A 15,481-nucleotide genomic window follows, 5' to 3' on the forward strand; every position below is an offset into this window, starting at 1 on the left:
GATCTCAAAGTCATTTGCAAACAGTACTGATCATGACTTTTGTCTTAGAGATAACAGGGACATAGAGAGACTAAGGTGCCCTAACTTCAGTAATTAGGAACCTGGTAACTACTGTTTACTGGATTCAACTTCTTACACAGAGGGTCATTATTATCCTTCTGGAGGTTTAGGAGTCAAGCTTGGGAAGAAAGGATTCACAGAAAGCAGAAAAAACAGAAAAAGGAAAACAGACTGTTGTTCTCAGTTAATGAAGGAGCTCTTTTTAATTTTTGCAAAACACCACTTATAAAAAATGGAAGTGAATGCTGTATCTTGTTCATAATTATGACAGATTTCTGTACTGTAGTTGGGTATAGCCTAGGAAGATATATATAAACCAAGACTTCTTTGTTAGCATAATCTCATGACCAGAACCAAAATGGAGGTACTATCCAATGTGAAACAGAGCTCAGAGATATCTTTATAAGAATCAAAAACATTCTGGTAGTTGATGTGGAGTACATAGAGGAAATCTATGCTATTGTTCTCTGTTTAGCCTGTTTATAGATCAAAAGAGGTAAAGGTGTACTGACTTTGCTTCCTTCAAATACAAATGCTTGGTCATCAGCTCCCAACTCGATGTCTGGTCGACAGCCTGGCCTGGCCCAGCCAACACGCATATCTCCACCTGTCACAGCTTCAAACTCAAAGTACCACTTCCCAGACTTCACTGCATAGGACTGTTCTACTCTGAAAAATCGTATCTTGTCAATGCTGACTTTTTCCACTGTTTGATCAGCTGGAAAAACAAACAGAGGAAAAAAAAACCCTCTTTTAATAATAAAGTGAAACTATAAACGTCACTAAAAAAGGCCATTATTCTTATTGAAAATACATACCTATCTCTTGGTCAGGTGGCTCAATACTATAGCCATAGCCTGCAAATGTTCTGACAGCTTCACGGAGGCTGTCTCTGTTTGATTTTTTAGTACGTTCATCTAATAATGCATATGGCACTAGTCGAGGATTACGTTTGTTCTTAAGATCCTAAAAGGGATAATAAAAAACAAGAAGAAGAAAAGTCTGTTTAGACATCACAAAACTTTGAATAATGAGACAGAATGCACTTTGGCATCATGTAATGATTACAGAAGAGAAGCAGCACTAATGAAGAAGAGTTCTATGAATGCAAGCTCAATTAATTATCTGTTAATAACACTGAAAACCTAAATACAAGAATGAAAGAGAAGGATGTAAATATATTCTCATACATCCAGTAGCTCCAACCATACAGGTCTGACAATGGAGACTTTTATATGTAGGACTTTTCTTGCTCCCAACCCCCTCTGGGTTTTCCAGTTATCACAGGACAGTCAGCAATTGTCATCTTAACTAACATTCCCTCCCAAATGATGTTCTTGAATAATAAAAAAAAAATCTCACATTCTTTACTTATTCCAAATGCATGTAAAGAAGTTCCTACCTGTTGAATGCCATAGGTCCATCCTTGCTTTATTCTGTCTTTTGCCCAGACATTATGAGCATTTTCTGCTAGTTTGTCAACTAGAAATTCTTGAGAAGGTAACAATTTCACTTCAGAAAGATCAAGAGGGGCAGGTTTATACCCATTTGACATCATGTAACTGTAAGTCAACAAAGAAAAACAGAGGGTCAAGATATCCCAGTTATGGTATTTAAATCTTTCTGTGAGGCATTCACAGGGTAGAAATCACTGTCTCTCTCTACTTTTTAATCTCTTATTCTCCTCGTTTCTTTGCAAAAATATTCCATTGCATTTTGTCATTGACTAGGATATAAATTGGATTCTAGCTATCTAGCCACCTAGACCATCTAATTTTCCACCTCCTTGCACAATAGCTAATTAAATATGACTCAGATCCATATTTACATACCTAAACAGTTGCTATAAAGCAACAAAAATTGTTATTGAATGACTACTTGATATATATATTTGTCATTTAAACATTTCAAGTAAATTCTATTTTAAGATCTGTATGATGACTTCTTATCAAACTTTCTTATGTATCATTAAGTATGGTATTTTAATGAACTATTCTGTAGGAACTGCATTACCATTTTTTCCCACAGAAGAAAATTTTTAACTATTGTTCTTAACACTTTTTCACTGAATAAAAAGTTTAGTAATATTTTAGCAGTAGCCATTATCTTCCCTAACCCTTCCATATTGTATAAGGACAACCTGCCCTTCTAGACATATTCAGATTCCCTTTTGCTCAAATCGGGTAGTTTCCATTAATCTGAATTTTTCATATAGGCAATAGGTATTTCAACAAGAGAATAATAGCAAACCAGTATTATGATAGACTATCTGCAGTATGAACATTGAGAAAAGCTCTATTTTACTTTTTTTAACTAAGGTCATCAACTGGATCAATATTACCATCTCTCATATCATAAAGATATGTATTTTACTGTTCATTTTAAATAACTGACTTCGTTTCTCATGGATAAATTTCTTTCATTAAAAAAAGGCATATGGTGGGTTGATAAACTGATGTGAAAAGGCATGTGTCCAGCTTGCTGTTTCAGTCTCCTGTGGTAAAGTGGTAAACTCTCTTTCAAGTAAATAGATTTACCATCATATGAATAGATTGTTCTTTACTATGAGGCAGAAAAGCACTGCAGTGTTGTATTTAACTTTGAAGTCTCTGTTCTAGGTTGATGTAACACTGCTACAATTGCCTGTATGGGACTGTTTCTGCCTCTTGACAACTTCAGGACGTGATGTAGCACAGCAGTACTCACATTCCAACGTCATCACAGTCAAGTAAAGGCTTAACTAAAGATCTGTAAGACCTTATAATTTATGGGGTTCATATCTAGTATATTTTAAATGAACTTAAAATATATAATATTTGTAATAAATACTATAAGATGTAACCATTACCATAAGGTACATACTTTTTAGGAAGCTTGACTTTTTTAAGATCTTCTTCAGCTGCTGGATGAGCGTGAACAATGTGACATCCAAGGGCCAAAAGGGTTCTGGCATAAAAATGACATTAGTGAAACACAACATTATAGTTTTCATGCATTGTATAAATATGTAGAAGAAATTATATTTAAAAACATGGAAATAATCTAAAATAATGTTATTTAAAAATCCAAATATTTTAATTTATCAGAGGTAATAACTAAGACCTTCAAATACTAAAAAGGCACAAATCTCTGGCTTGAGACTTCAACCACTTTATTAAAACCAATCAGATTTGGTGGTGTTTTTTTCTTTGTCTCTCTGTAGAGAGAACTTTCTTCTATATCAGTCTGATTGAGTTCCTGGGACTTCTAGTAAAGTTCGGAGAATATCTTTGAAGGACATATTTGAAAGGTTTTTATATTTTACAGCAGTATGATGCACTTGAATAAAAATAAAATTATAAAACTTTATTTTATTTTCTATTTAAATCTCACTTGAGGGTTTCAGTTGACATTTGTAGATTGTAATTCTTCTCCGTCTCAGGCAGTTTTGAGAATTCCACAAGACAAGGATGATGCCTTTTATTATCATCCCGTACCTGCAAAAGAATTACCGAAAAGAGTACTTTCCTGATGGAATCAAGTATCACAGTAAAAACCCAGTGAATTCTTTGCAGTAATGAATTCAATATAAGCAATATCATTTATTTTTGTTCAGTGACAGCTACTCATATCTATATAAATCTCCTTTTCCCTTGATTCACTTATAATGCACACTATAAATAATCCTTCAAAATTAATGGAATAAACAAAACAAACAAATTTGAGGAATTTGAATGTTTTAAAAACTCACCAAAAAGTTAATACTACTGTCTCTCCAGCTTACATGGTCACCTGCTGTTGGTAATGTATAGGCCACCACTGAATGCCCTATTCAAATTCCAAGTCAAGGTTTGGGCTGGTGGGAGACTTTACCTAATACAGGTGACTTTACCTAGACAGGTCATTCAAAACATACCTTGCCATATGTCCAGCCCAGTTCTATTTTATTCATTCCCCATAGCTCATGGATATTTTCAGCTAGTTTGTCCCTGATCTTTTCAAGATGAAAAGGAAGAGCAATCTAAGGAAAGAGCATAACAATTCCAGAAGTAAGAAGGGTTCCAGTCACCACACCTTGTATGTTGAAGACTTAGTACATCACAACAAGCAATGGAAGATTGAGGGAAGATTGTATATTATGAATTTAAGTTTTGAATAGACATTAATTATAGCTCCAAGTTTTGCAAACTAAGAAAGAGGGAATATTCTATATTGTGAATTTAAGTTTTGAATAGATGTAGGTTATAGATCCCATTATTGCAAACTTCACATACCTGACTGGTGTCTATTGGACAAGGGATAAAAGAAGCTTGTGAGAGAAACTGTGTTGTACCCAACAAATCCCTCACTCCTTCAAAATCTCTTTTATATTCTTTGACTGGCTCCAATTTCATCTTCTCTTTTGGAAGCAGTGCTTCATAACAGGGAGCATAGCCAGCCGGAGGCAGAAATTTAAACTCTCCATGACGTCCACCCAACAAGAAACGAACTCTGTGCAATTTTCAACGAAACAATTAGACTCTTAAATAGTCAGCATATAATATCATTATGAATAAATAGCATAGAAGCCTAAGGATTTGTGTTACTACCATTTACAAAAACACATGTGTGCTTCATGTTTTGGTAAATACCACAGGTTAACCAAGCATTCATATTAGCAGATACTGTCAGTAAAACCATCATCTACCCACTATTTTTTGAAAATTTGTTTTCACTAAAGATAAACTAATTATTTAATGTAGTGTCACACTTAAATATTTCTCTCTTAAAATCAAATGGTTGTAAGTTGTGATTTTTTAAAATGGATTTAAGGGATTTGGAAACACAAATCTAATTTAAATTGGACTGTTGCTCTAAAAATACTATTTGGACTATTGATACATAACTTGAAAGTTTTAAAGTTACTTCTCAGTGAACACATGCAGACAGTTTGGTATATGAGAGAAATAAAAAAAACCAACCAAACAAACAAACAAAAAAAAAAAACCCCACATTAAAACCATAATGCATTAAGAAAGCAAGCATTATACTTTATATTATAACTGGGAATTAATTCCAGAAGGACAACTAAGATTCCTTGCAAACCCCTAAAATTTTCTTTTTCTCCTTAAATATAGATTTGTCATATAAATTTAAGAGTATATCAGGAAAAATAGCAAAGACAAAAACTATCCAGACACATATTTTAGTCCTTAAGTGGGCAAACTCTAGAGGTAAACAAACACAGAAATGTTAAAAAAAAGCGCCTGTTATCTCTAGGAATTAGTCCCTATATTTGTTGTGATGGGGTGACAGAAGCCTATAGGAATATTAGAACAGATCAATATATTTTATTTACATTTTTTAAAAGATTAAAGACCCCAGAACACCCTCCTTCACTCATGAACTCAGGATTCCCATGTAAAAGTATTTCCTCTGGTAGTAATAGACACAGATGACTGCATACAGCTGCTGTGAGCATCAGCTATGTTACTATAAACCACAAGGGAAAATGCTCTCATAAAATATAAAAACAACATCAAATAAGAATGGAAAAAAGAAAATAATTACACCAGTTTTGACCAATTTTTACAGTAAAAAATGAATGAACATTTTCAAAAGCTTCATATTAATACAGCTACATACTAAGGTCAGTCCTGGGGAATAAATGAAACTGATTTACTAAACATTTCCTAGCCCTCCTTTATTCTGTTGATTCTTCGGGAGATTTTCTGAATTCATTGAACATAGACAGGCACAGAAATTGTATACAGGAAGTTTGAATCTCAGTATTTTAGCTATAGAAGAGGTAGGAAATGGGCAACATTAGTAAAGAGACTCCAAAACTATTTCTCATCAGTTCTGTTTCCCACTGTGAACACAGTATCAGTTTTCATGATGATTTAGGTTATTTTACTCCCTGCTGAGAAAACCAGTGAGAACCTTAATTAGTGCCAAATACGCTGCTGCATTTCTAACATGCTTTTTTCACTGATAATTGGAATGAAACAAAATTAATTTCCCCTAGGTTACCACATACCCATAAAATAATACTGTCCAGACATTGTGACTTGATCAAATAGTTTACAGGCTCACATGTCACTTTTAAGTGAAATCATCACTGAACAAATCATTACTTCCCTGCCTTCCTTCCAGCTGCTATTTGGGCAGAACTCAAGCAACAAAACCAAATAAATCAGATTAGAATTTGGACAATATTTTATGTGATAAGACAGCAATGAAAACAACTAAAATTAACTTGTACTTACTTTACACCTGCTGACAAGCTTACGACAGGGAAGAAAAACCCTTCTGTACTGAAGTTCTCAAACATTCCCTGTACAGGCTGTCCATTAATGCGGAATGAAATGCTGGGTACACCTAAATCCAAGCAGCAGCTAACCACATCATCAGATGCTAATAAATGCTGATTGACAGATGCTACAGCTCTGGGTACCCGACCTAGGATAAAAGTATTTAGGAATCAGAATATTTAAGCAGTTTCAAGTTTTTTTTAAATTATTTATTCAGCCATTTCTAATGGAGTATGTTACGAATGCCTCTTAGTCTTCTCTGAAAAACTAAAATTTCTGACATTGGAAATCAGTAGTGCTGAAATATTGAATTTGTGTCTGCACACACATATTTTATATACAAAACCCAATGCTAGAACAATGTTAATCTAATTGATAAAGGAAACGCTCTCAGATTATGAATTATTAGAATTAATGTAATAAAATTTGTTTCAGTGTATTAATATACATTCTCATTAGGACACCTTTCATCTGCATGGCCCTACTCTATTATTTTCAGAGCAATTTAAAAATACCTAGATGTTTATGGCATTTAAAGGCACTGAGAAATATGGGGAAACTAAGAATTTTGTCTACATGCCTTGAAAATTGCATGTTAAAACATAAGCCACAAATCGAGCAAACTAAAAAATAACCATCATTTACTGTGCATGCAAGAGAAAAAGATGCCACACAGAAGGACTAAAATAATAAAGTTGGCAGTAGAGAAGAAATTATTTTTTATTGACAAAAATTTTATTAAACTATTTACCAAAATTTTAATTCAATTTGACAAATGGATCTAGCAACAGGTTTAAAAATAACTATCATTTTCTTTCAACTGTAGATTCAAAGTAAAATAATAATACAAATGTCAATTTGTATAGAATTAATTTATCTGAGATCAATACTTCCCTTTATTTTGGACAGATAGAAGTAGGTCAGTATTGGATTAAATTAAGATCTAGATCTGGAAAATGCCATTCTGTGGTCAAAATAATGGAAAGAGAGGCAATCTGCTAAAAAGCCTAATTGGTATAATTCAATATTGGCTAACATCCCAGACAAGAAGTTTGATCTGAACTTTTAAATAACTTCTTGATAACCTGGAGTTCTTAATGTAGCTCACTATAAAATAACATGTTATATATACAAGAAAATTGGAAAGTAAAGGTAGGTAAATGTTAAATGTAAAATAAGTGGAAGCTCACAAAGTACTCACCAGACCACAGGTGAAGGCCATCAAACCCAAATGAGTAGAGGTCATCACCAACACCATTGCCTCCCCATCCTTCTCCACCTCCAGGATAGGGGGCATAACCTGAAGTGGAGGCCCAACCAACTCGCAAGTGGGTGGGCTCTGCCGTCAAGAACGGATCAACCTGATCAATTATCAACTCAAAGTACCACTTCTTGTACTGTGCAGAGCCCTCAGCAACACCCAAAAATATGTTTGGTCTTATGCTAAGAAAGAAAATACAAGCCAGTTAGTGTAAACATAAAGTGTGACATAGGAATTATATTGCTGTGTAATTGTCAAATTCACTTTACAAGTATAATACAAGTGTAGGTACTCATGCTTTGCTTATAATATTTTCTGACGTGAACCCTTTTGTATAAATTAATAAAGCTGCTGTATAATTATCTTCTAAGGTAGAGGTCCCATGCTTTGAAAAACTTACAGGCAGAAGAGAAATGACAAGATCATTTACCAAAATAAAAAATCCAGGACTGGGGTTACCAGGAAATCAAGCCCCTCTTAAAACACACAAGTACTTCAGAGTATGTTTGCATACTCTGTGCCCTTTTTTGACTCAGAGACAAGCAACTTTCATGTTTCCATTTTAGAGCAGCTCTGATTATGAATTAGCAATTTATTTTTCATCCCAGGTTCCATACAAATGCCATATTGTCAGTAAAAAATGTAGTTTTTCAGAAGCTAATACATAATACATTATCATCTCCTAAGGTGTATTTCTCAATATTGAAAGCTTTGGAACATTCCTTAGGTTACAATTTTTTATTTAATTAATTAATGAAGATAAAAATTCGATTCAATTTTTTCTAATAGAATGCTAATATTTTTTTCTGATACAACATATCACTATACCTTGTCACATCATTAATCAAACGTGTTTGCAAAAGTAAGTCTCTTCTGGGCAGTAAATTGTCACAAATCAAATTTTGATTGGCACGGACTGCAACTCCATTACAGACGCAGAGAGAACAAAGCACATCGAGAACCTTAAAAGAAAAATCAGAAGTAGTAAGATAAAGGCAGCTAGGAGTAGACACTATTATTCTGTTGTCAGCTTAATTTATATTCTGAATAGGCCTAAATGAAGGAATATAATATACATTATTGTTTTTTATATACTTTTCACATATTTGTACCAAGTGTATTCTGTACTACTGATAGAGGATATCAAACATTTGTGGAACATAAAATCAGAGCACAGGATTTGAGAATGCATCAGAAACCTTCTTTTAAGATTCTTTATTCTCATTTTGATCAGACAAAATGGTTAAAACAGCCATATGCCAACTCTTTAAGACTTTTTAATTAATTCTTAATAAAATTTTGAATATAAAATTATATTTCTTGATAAATTTTCTGCAGCCCAAAAGAATTCCTGTGCAAAATTAGTGGATAATTCTCAATGGCAATGACTGCTTTTGAGCCTCTTCTGGAAACAATGTTTTCACTTTGAGAAATAATCCATTTATTTATAAAATGCAAGATGTTTTAAAAGCTCACTATAAAGCAAAACAGAATTTCAGAAAGATGTCATTCTAAAACTTCAGATTTCTTTTCCTTTTTTTTTTTCTTGAGTCTGCAAATTGAAAGAGATTGATATCATTCTTCCAGAGTACTGGAGCAGGAGTTTTGGAAGGGAGAACACAGTAACATAATGTTGCTTAATGCTGAGGAACAAAGCTGCACACTTTCACAAACAGAGAAGCTTCAATGTGTACTTGACCTCTGACAAACAGTCTGAGCAATGAGCCCAAGTGCTCTAGATTGCTACACACCACCTCCACAAGAAAAGACACATCTTCACACCATTGATTGTGTTATTACTATTGTACAACTCCAGAAACAGCAGAATATAAAACTCACTTTAGCTACTCCTGTTGTCTGACACAACTGAACACAAAGCCACCATTAACAGCTTATGCTGCTTAAGCTAATATATTTGCTTAAACACTTTTCTATGCCCCAGCATTTTCCTTTCTACTCCCTCTGCTATTGGGCAGAAACCATCTATCAGAGGCTAGAGGTAATTATTTAAAGAACCAAATAACCTCTGAGCAGGACTCAGCTGTAAAGCATCTTAATAACATTAATGATTACCAGCAACTCAGACTTTACATGTTAACTGTTTACATAATCTCTGTGAATATGCTGACTCTATTTCTGACAGAAGGCTTTTAATTTAAAAAGGCCTTCAACTCAATAATTTCCAGGACTATTTTGCTCATTATTTTTCTTATTTCCTAAATCTCAACAGAATCTCAAATCTAGCAGGAGAACAAGATATACTGTTTGTGGAATAACAGATAAATCTATTTCTTCCCACCCACTCTTCAGTACTTGCTGAGGTATAGCCAAAGACAATACAAATGGAAATGAACAAATCCCTTAACCGGTATAATTCTTCTCCTGTGTACATTTTCTGTTTCTGCTCTAAATTCTCACTGTAAGATCTACATTGATATGTTTCAGACACAGGGTTCTTTCTAGGTGACTGGCATAACACAGTAATCTTGTAAAGAGATAAAAATAGTAAGCTAAACTTCCTGCTGAAACTTCAACTTTTTTTCTTATGCCTACTTATATCAGTTCATACTCCTTAACCCTGATTAAAAATTCCTTTCTCCTTTATCTATAGCTGGTTAGGTTCTCTGTATTAGTGATTTACAAGAGAGGGTAATTTCAGCTCACAAAAACTTTCTCAGTTCTTCCTCGGGGTTATCAGTCTTTCAAAATAAAATTTTAATTGAGGAAGGGAACTCACATCAGAAAATCACACAAAAACCTATATCTTCGTCTGTGTTGTGATGTCATCCTGGTTGCAGCCAGAAATTCTGTTCACCTTCTTCTATCATAATAAATTGCATATTGGTGTCTAAATTAATTTCATCCAGTATATCTTCTGGAAACTCAGGGGTTTTTTCTTTCTTCAGAACACCTGTGTTTTCAGATATTTGGATTATTTTTCTGATTTCTCAATTTTTTTTTTTTTTCTTTTCTGCTGCTATTATTATTACTCAAGTTAGGAATGACTTTGCAGGATATAGTTCTCTATATCTGTGGATGCAATGGTAGTCCACTACTTTTCCAGCGCCCTGGATCAAAAAACAAGCTACTCTGCCCACTTTCTTACAGCTACCAGAATACTTCATTTTCTCAAATCAAATGTTCTGACTGGTTACCAATATTTCTTAACTGCTCACTTCTCATACAAATTTTTGGTATTTGAAAATTGCTGAAAAGCAATTATATATTAAACCTTCTTTTAATCTCAACAAAGAAATTTTGCAAATGTACTTTAAGGTTATTTTATTGATTTAAAGATATTAGAATCAAATATTTCCATGTAGACATTTCTCATTTTTCTTCCCCCACAAATTATTGTAAGATTATCATTACATTCTTAGTTTTTCCAAACATACCTTGTAATTGCGCCCATGTTTATCCAACAGTGAAATAATGGATTTGATGTGTTCCTCGGATATTAGATTTAAAGCTTCTGGGCTTTCAATCAAGATGCAGTGCAACACTTCCAAAATACCTGTATGAAGGCCGCAGAAACAATGCTGTCATTAAATCACCTGCACCACTGAACACAACCTACAAGCTCAGTAAAGGGGTATCTTACAAGATGGCATATTTTCTCTGGCTTAAATAGAGAACAAAACAACTTTAAAGGAGTAATGATACGAACATTACATTAGGAATAAATGCATAATAAAAATGTCAATTTCTCTTTTCTTTTGAATATAGCCACAACTTTAAAACCACGTGAGAAATTTTCAAGTTTAGCTCCTTCTTTTCAATGAAAGGGGTAAAGGGAGAACTTTATCATACATCAATGTTTTGTTGAATACTTCACTGTAAAAAAATGTATAAGCTACATCTATATGGGTTTTATATGCATGCCATAAATACATGTGATTTCATGGTACACACTCTTGATACTGTTTGACCCAATCCCTTAATTTATCAGGATCACATTCAACACTGACTGGATGTAGTATTATTATAAAAAATGTATTGAAGCAAAACAATTTCATATGAAGGTCTCTTTAAATATATTACTTTAGCCAATAAAAAACACCCCAAAAAATAAGATTAAAAAGCAAAACAACAACAACAAAACCACAAAAACCCAAACAAACAAACAAACAAAAAAACCAACCATACCCCAAGAGCGTATTTGTTTACTAATATGTGTTGGCTTCAAGGAAAACTGCTGTGTAAATAATGTAAAACAGGCATTGACTGATAGTTAATTTACATTATAAAAGTGAGTCTCACCTGAGGAAGATTCTAATCTGTCCAATTTACTGATTAGCCAATCAAGGTTACAGGAAAATTGAGCACAGTTGTTTCTGTTGCCACGAATGAGAGCAGCTGGAAAAAAACACAAGGTGTCATTTTATAACAGGAGATTTCAATTTTAAATCAACAAAGTTTATTATATGTATTTTAACACAATTTTTAGGGTAACTTGATAAAACAATGAACAGGTAAGTCCATATATGCTACTGCAATAAAGTATTGGAATCTCCACTACTTTGAATATTAGCAACTGACATAATTTCTAAGGAGCACATAGTTTTTGAAATTGAAGGGGGTCTCCTGGATGAACAAAAATCTCAGCAAAAAATATGTTTTGTTTATGTTTTATTTTGTTGCTAAATATAAGTAGAAGTTATCCAGCATCCTTACACAGTCATGATCATGGGGCTGAAACATTTCTTTTTTCTGTTTCTTCCTAGGAAGTGTGGAATGATCATATGCAGAAGTTTGAGGTCTAGTGCAGATTAGGCATATTGGTGTTTAGTTCTACTTTCTGATTACAACGTTGTAGAATGCAAAGCTTTTAGTCTTTCAGTAGTGCAGACTGCACTTTAAAAGTTCATCAACATTCAAGTCTTTCAAGCAATACTGTTTGTTTGCTTTCTTCTAGAAGTCATAGATCATAGGGGAAAAGAGTAACAAAAAATATATCTTGTGTATTCAATTGTCAGTGATGTTTATTATAAAGCACAAAAACTATTACATCAGAACAGCTGTGTTCAAAATGTTCCTGCAGATAAAAATGAAGGTACAATCTGAAAAAAGAGCACTAGAGAGAGTTTCTTTTCATCCTATTTTTCTTTAAACTTATGACTAGTAAAAGTGGTAATTTTTAGTTTCTAAGGCAATGAGATTTCATCAGAAGCACCTGCGTGTCTGTTCTATGTAATAACCTCCTGCTTCAAAGCACTTCCCCTAGTTTCTTTTTTTCTCGTCCTGACTCTTAACTTCCTTGTTTCACTATGGAAATCTTCCTTTGTGATGAAAATAGAATGTATTTAATCTCCATCAGAAGACAAGATTCTGTTAAATAAGGAATAACATAAACTAGGTATCAAATAAGAAATTTAAATACACATATACATACTTGTTCTGCTCTATAATTTTGGCAATTCTACAAAACAGAAGCAGTTTCCTCTTGAATAGAAGTGCTCTAGAAAATCTGGCATTGATATTGAAAAAATATTTCATTTTTATATAATTATTCTTACTAACATTTAAATCTTAGCCTCAAGTGACAAAAATGGATTGAACAGACCTGACTAACTACTGTTTTTAGACTTTTCTTCAGTTTCATATTCAGATTTCCAGTTCTTCTAATTTTTAAAATAATAATTCATGTCTGTTTGCATATCACAGGTACATTTAAATTAAAAAAAAAAGATTTTGACATGCTTCACAGAACTTTTTCCTGCCCGAGATCTGATTTTTCTGATCTAGCATTGCTCAATAAACTCTTTTACCTGCATTAAATAGCAGTAACTATATGGAAGAAAGTTTGTAATTTACATAATAAACTGGATACTAAATACTAATATTCAAAGTATTCTTTGGTGGTGAAGCAGCAAGTAGGATACTTTTTCTGGTGAGGTTTTTTTTTTTTAGTAGGTTTTTGGAAGAACTTACCTAACAATTTGTAAAGGAGATTCAAAATTTCTTTCCATGATGTACCACCGTGCTCTTCTCTTGCAATTCCTGCAAAATGAGCTGTGCTGTTGTAGTCGTTTAAGCGATCAATGCAATTTAGAACTAGTGCCAGCATTCCCTAAACAGGACAGAGAGGAAAGTGAACTGTACATGAAAAAGCATTGGCCATTGCTTTTTTAAAGACTTTTTCCAGTATAAATTGGAAAGTTGCATTATCTTAAATTAAGAAAATCCCAAGCAGAAAACCAATTGTGCTTAAAAGATATGAATATGTATTTTTCTCTGTAAAAAGAATTTATTTTAGAGAATGATTCCACATGGTTCCTTACACAACTAAGTATAATGAAAAATAAGGAATAAAAATCTGAAAATAAAGACTTCTTCAATTTTTAAGGACACTTTAAGTAAAATCTTCCTTGCATAAGGAAAAAATAATTTAAATTTAGATAAAAAGGAATTTTCATTGATTAAAAAGGTGGAAATTTTACTATCCAATAAAATATCTATCCAATATTTTAAATACTACAAGAGATTTGTAACTTCACCTTTGCATACTCAGATGATATTGAAAACCTGGAAGCAATTCAAATGTGTCTAAACACATCATATGTTTAGCATTTCTACAAAAATACAGTTATTCCATTTTCAGAGAGGAGCAATTCAACAATTATGTAATGCATAACTTTCTCTAAAACTGGCATTCTTAGAGTTTCTAGAGATAAAAAGTTACAGGCAGATTCAGAGGTTAGAAGAGACATCAGAAATAACATACATTAACCCAGGTTTTATCATTCATTTGGAGTATCCAGGCTGTATACCCTCACAGAGAGAAAAAGAAATTTTTGTAAAATAAGATTCTTTTAAATGTGTTCAGAAGTATTAAGATCAAATTTTATGACAGAGTGTGTGGCTTGTGACAAGTTTACATATATATGTATATTTCAGCTAGGAACATTACACTACATTATAGATCATATGCCTATATCTAAATGATAATATGCATACATCTAGATTTCTCTCAAAGTTTGTGAGACATTACGCTTAAAATAATGCAAAAATCCCTTTGTCTATACCTCTTCTTTGAATAGATTTTGTCTATTTTTGAGTGAGCGGAGTTTGTTTTGCTTGTCTTCGTGTTGCAGGTCTTCTTCGGGAAGCTGGAAGTAAGTGATCAGGTCCTGCAGCGTCTGAGCCATCTCCTCAACAGGCAGGGTGCTGGGTGACAGCGCTCTGTTGTTTCCACTGTGGAAAGCAACAAGACTGGCAGCATTAATCATTTTCCCACTGTAATTTACAGTATAATGTGGCAGCCTCTTCTCTTTTGGTACCTAAATCAAGTCTTGTTACATGTATGACATGTGAATATGAGCAATGGACGATCCGAACTGAACATCATTCAAACATCTATTATTTGGGTGTCCAGCACTCAAAGCTTTCGGAAGTGTAATCATATTTCCCTTTCTGTGCTGATACAAACAGAGAGAATGTTTTTTTTAAAAACCGAAAAAAATATAAGGAGCAGCAATGTAATTCAGCAAAATGAAGAAAAAGAGATTCATGTTCTTTTACTACAGTAATTGATTTTGTTTAGATACTCTAAATCCCATTAAGGTTATAGGTATGATGTGCACTAACAGTAGCAGTTATTGAAGTTACACACCCACAGCCTTCTGGAAAAAGCACAAAAATAGTAGATAATCCTAACCACTAATTAGATCCTCTGTATCTATTCCACATAGTAAATAAAGAAGGGTGGGATTTGAAAATATAAAGCATTTCAACAAATCTCTGTTGTCTGTAAAATAATGTCTTTTTCTGTTCAAGTATTTTCTCAGTCTTGTGTGATAATCCAGTTTTCCACAGTCTGCTATAAATAGCATCATCTAGCAGGCACTGATTGCTGGCAAAGGTGCCTCTGCTTTATATGATCAGCCCA

At 33.3% G+C, this 15,481-nt stretch overlaps 1 protein-coding gene across 7 annotated transcripts in view; it reads right to left on the reverse strand.

The window, feature by feature from the left end:
- The window catches only part of RYR3 (ryanodine receptor 3), a 193,711-nt gene that overhangs the window by 105,749 nt on the left and 72,481 nt on the right, over window positions 1-15,481 (reverse strand). For all 7 annotated transcript variants that reach the window (XM_077784079.2, XM_085580369.1, XM_077784078.2 and 4 more), the window contains exons 13-26: window positions 14,619-14,787; window positions 13,525-13,663; window positions 11,854-11,949; window positions 10,989-11,107; window positions 8,422-8,555; window positions 7,534-7,775; window positions 6,288-6,480; window positions 4,314-4,530; window positions 3,956-4,060; window positions 3,433-3,536; window positions 2,923-3,006; window positions 1,463-1,622; window positions 879-1,026; window positions 573-778 (exon numbers count right to left, since the gene is read on the reverse strand). In XM_077784079.2, coding sequence (XP_077640205.2) covers window positions 573-778; window positions 879-1,026; window positions 1,463-1,622; window positions 2,923-3,006; window positions 3,433-3,536; window positions 3,956-4,060; window positions 4,314-4,530; window positions 6,288-6,480; window positions 7,534-7,775; window positions 8,422-8,555; window positions 10,989-11,107; window positions 11,854-11,949; window positions 13,525-13,663; window positions 14,619-14,787 — 2,116 coding nt within the window. The remainder of the gene's footprint in view (window positions 1-572; window positions 779-878; window positions 1,027-1,462; window positions 1,623-2,922; window positions 3,007-3,432; window positions 3,537-3,955; window positions 4,061-4,313; window positions 4,531-6,287; window positions 6,481-7,533; window positions 7,776-8,421; window positions 8,556-10,988; window positions 11,108-11,853; window positions 11,950-13,524; window positions 13,664-14,618; window positions 14,788-15,481) is intronic.

This window comes from Lonchura striata, chromosome 5, assembly GCF_050655825.1.
Source record: "Lonchura striata isolate lonStrDom1 chromosome 5, ASM5065582v1, whole genome shotgun sequence".
In the NCBI taxonomy this organism is placed as follows: Eukaryota; Metazoa; Chordata; class Aves; order Passeriformes; family Estrildidae; genus Lonchura; species Lonchura striata.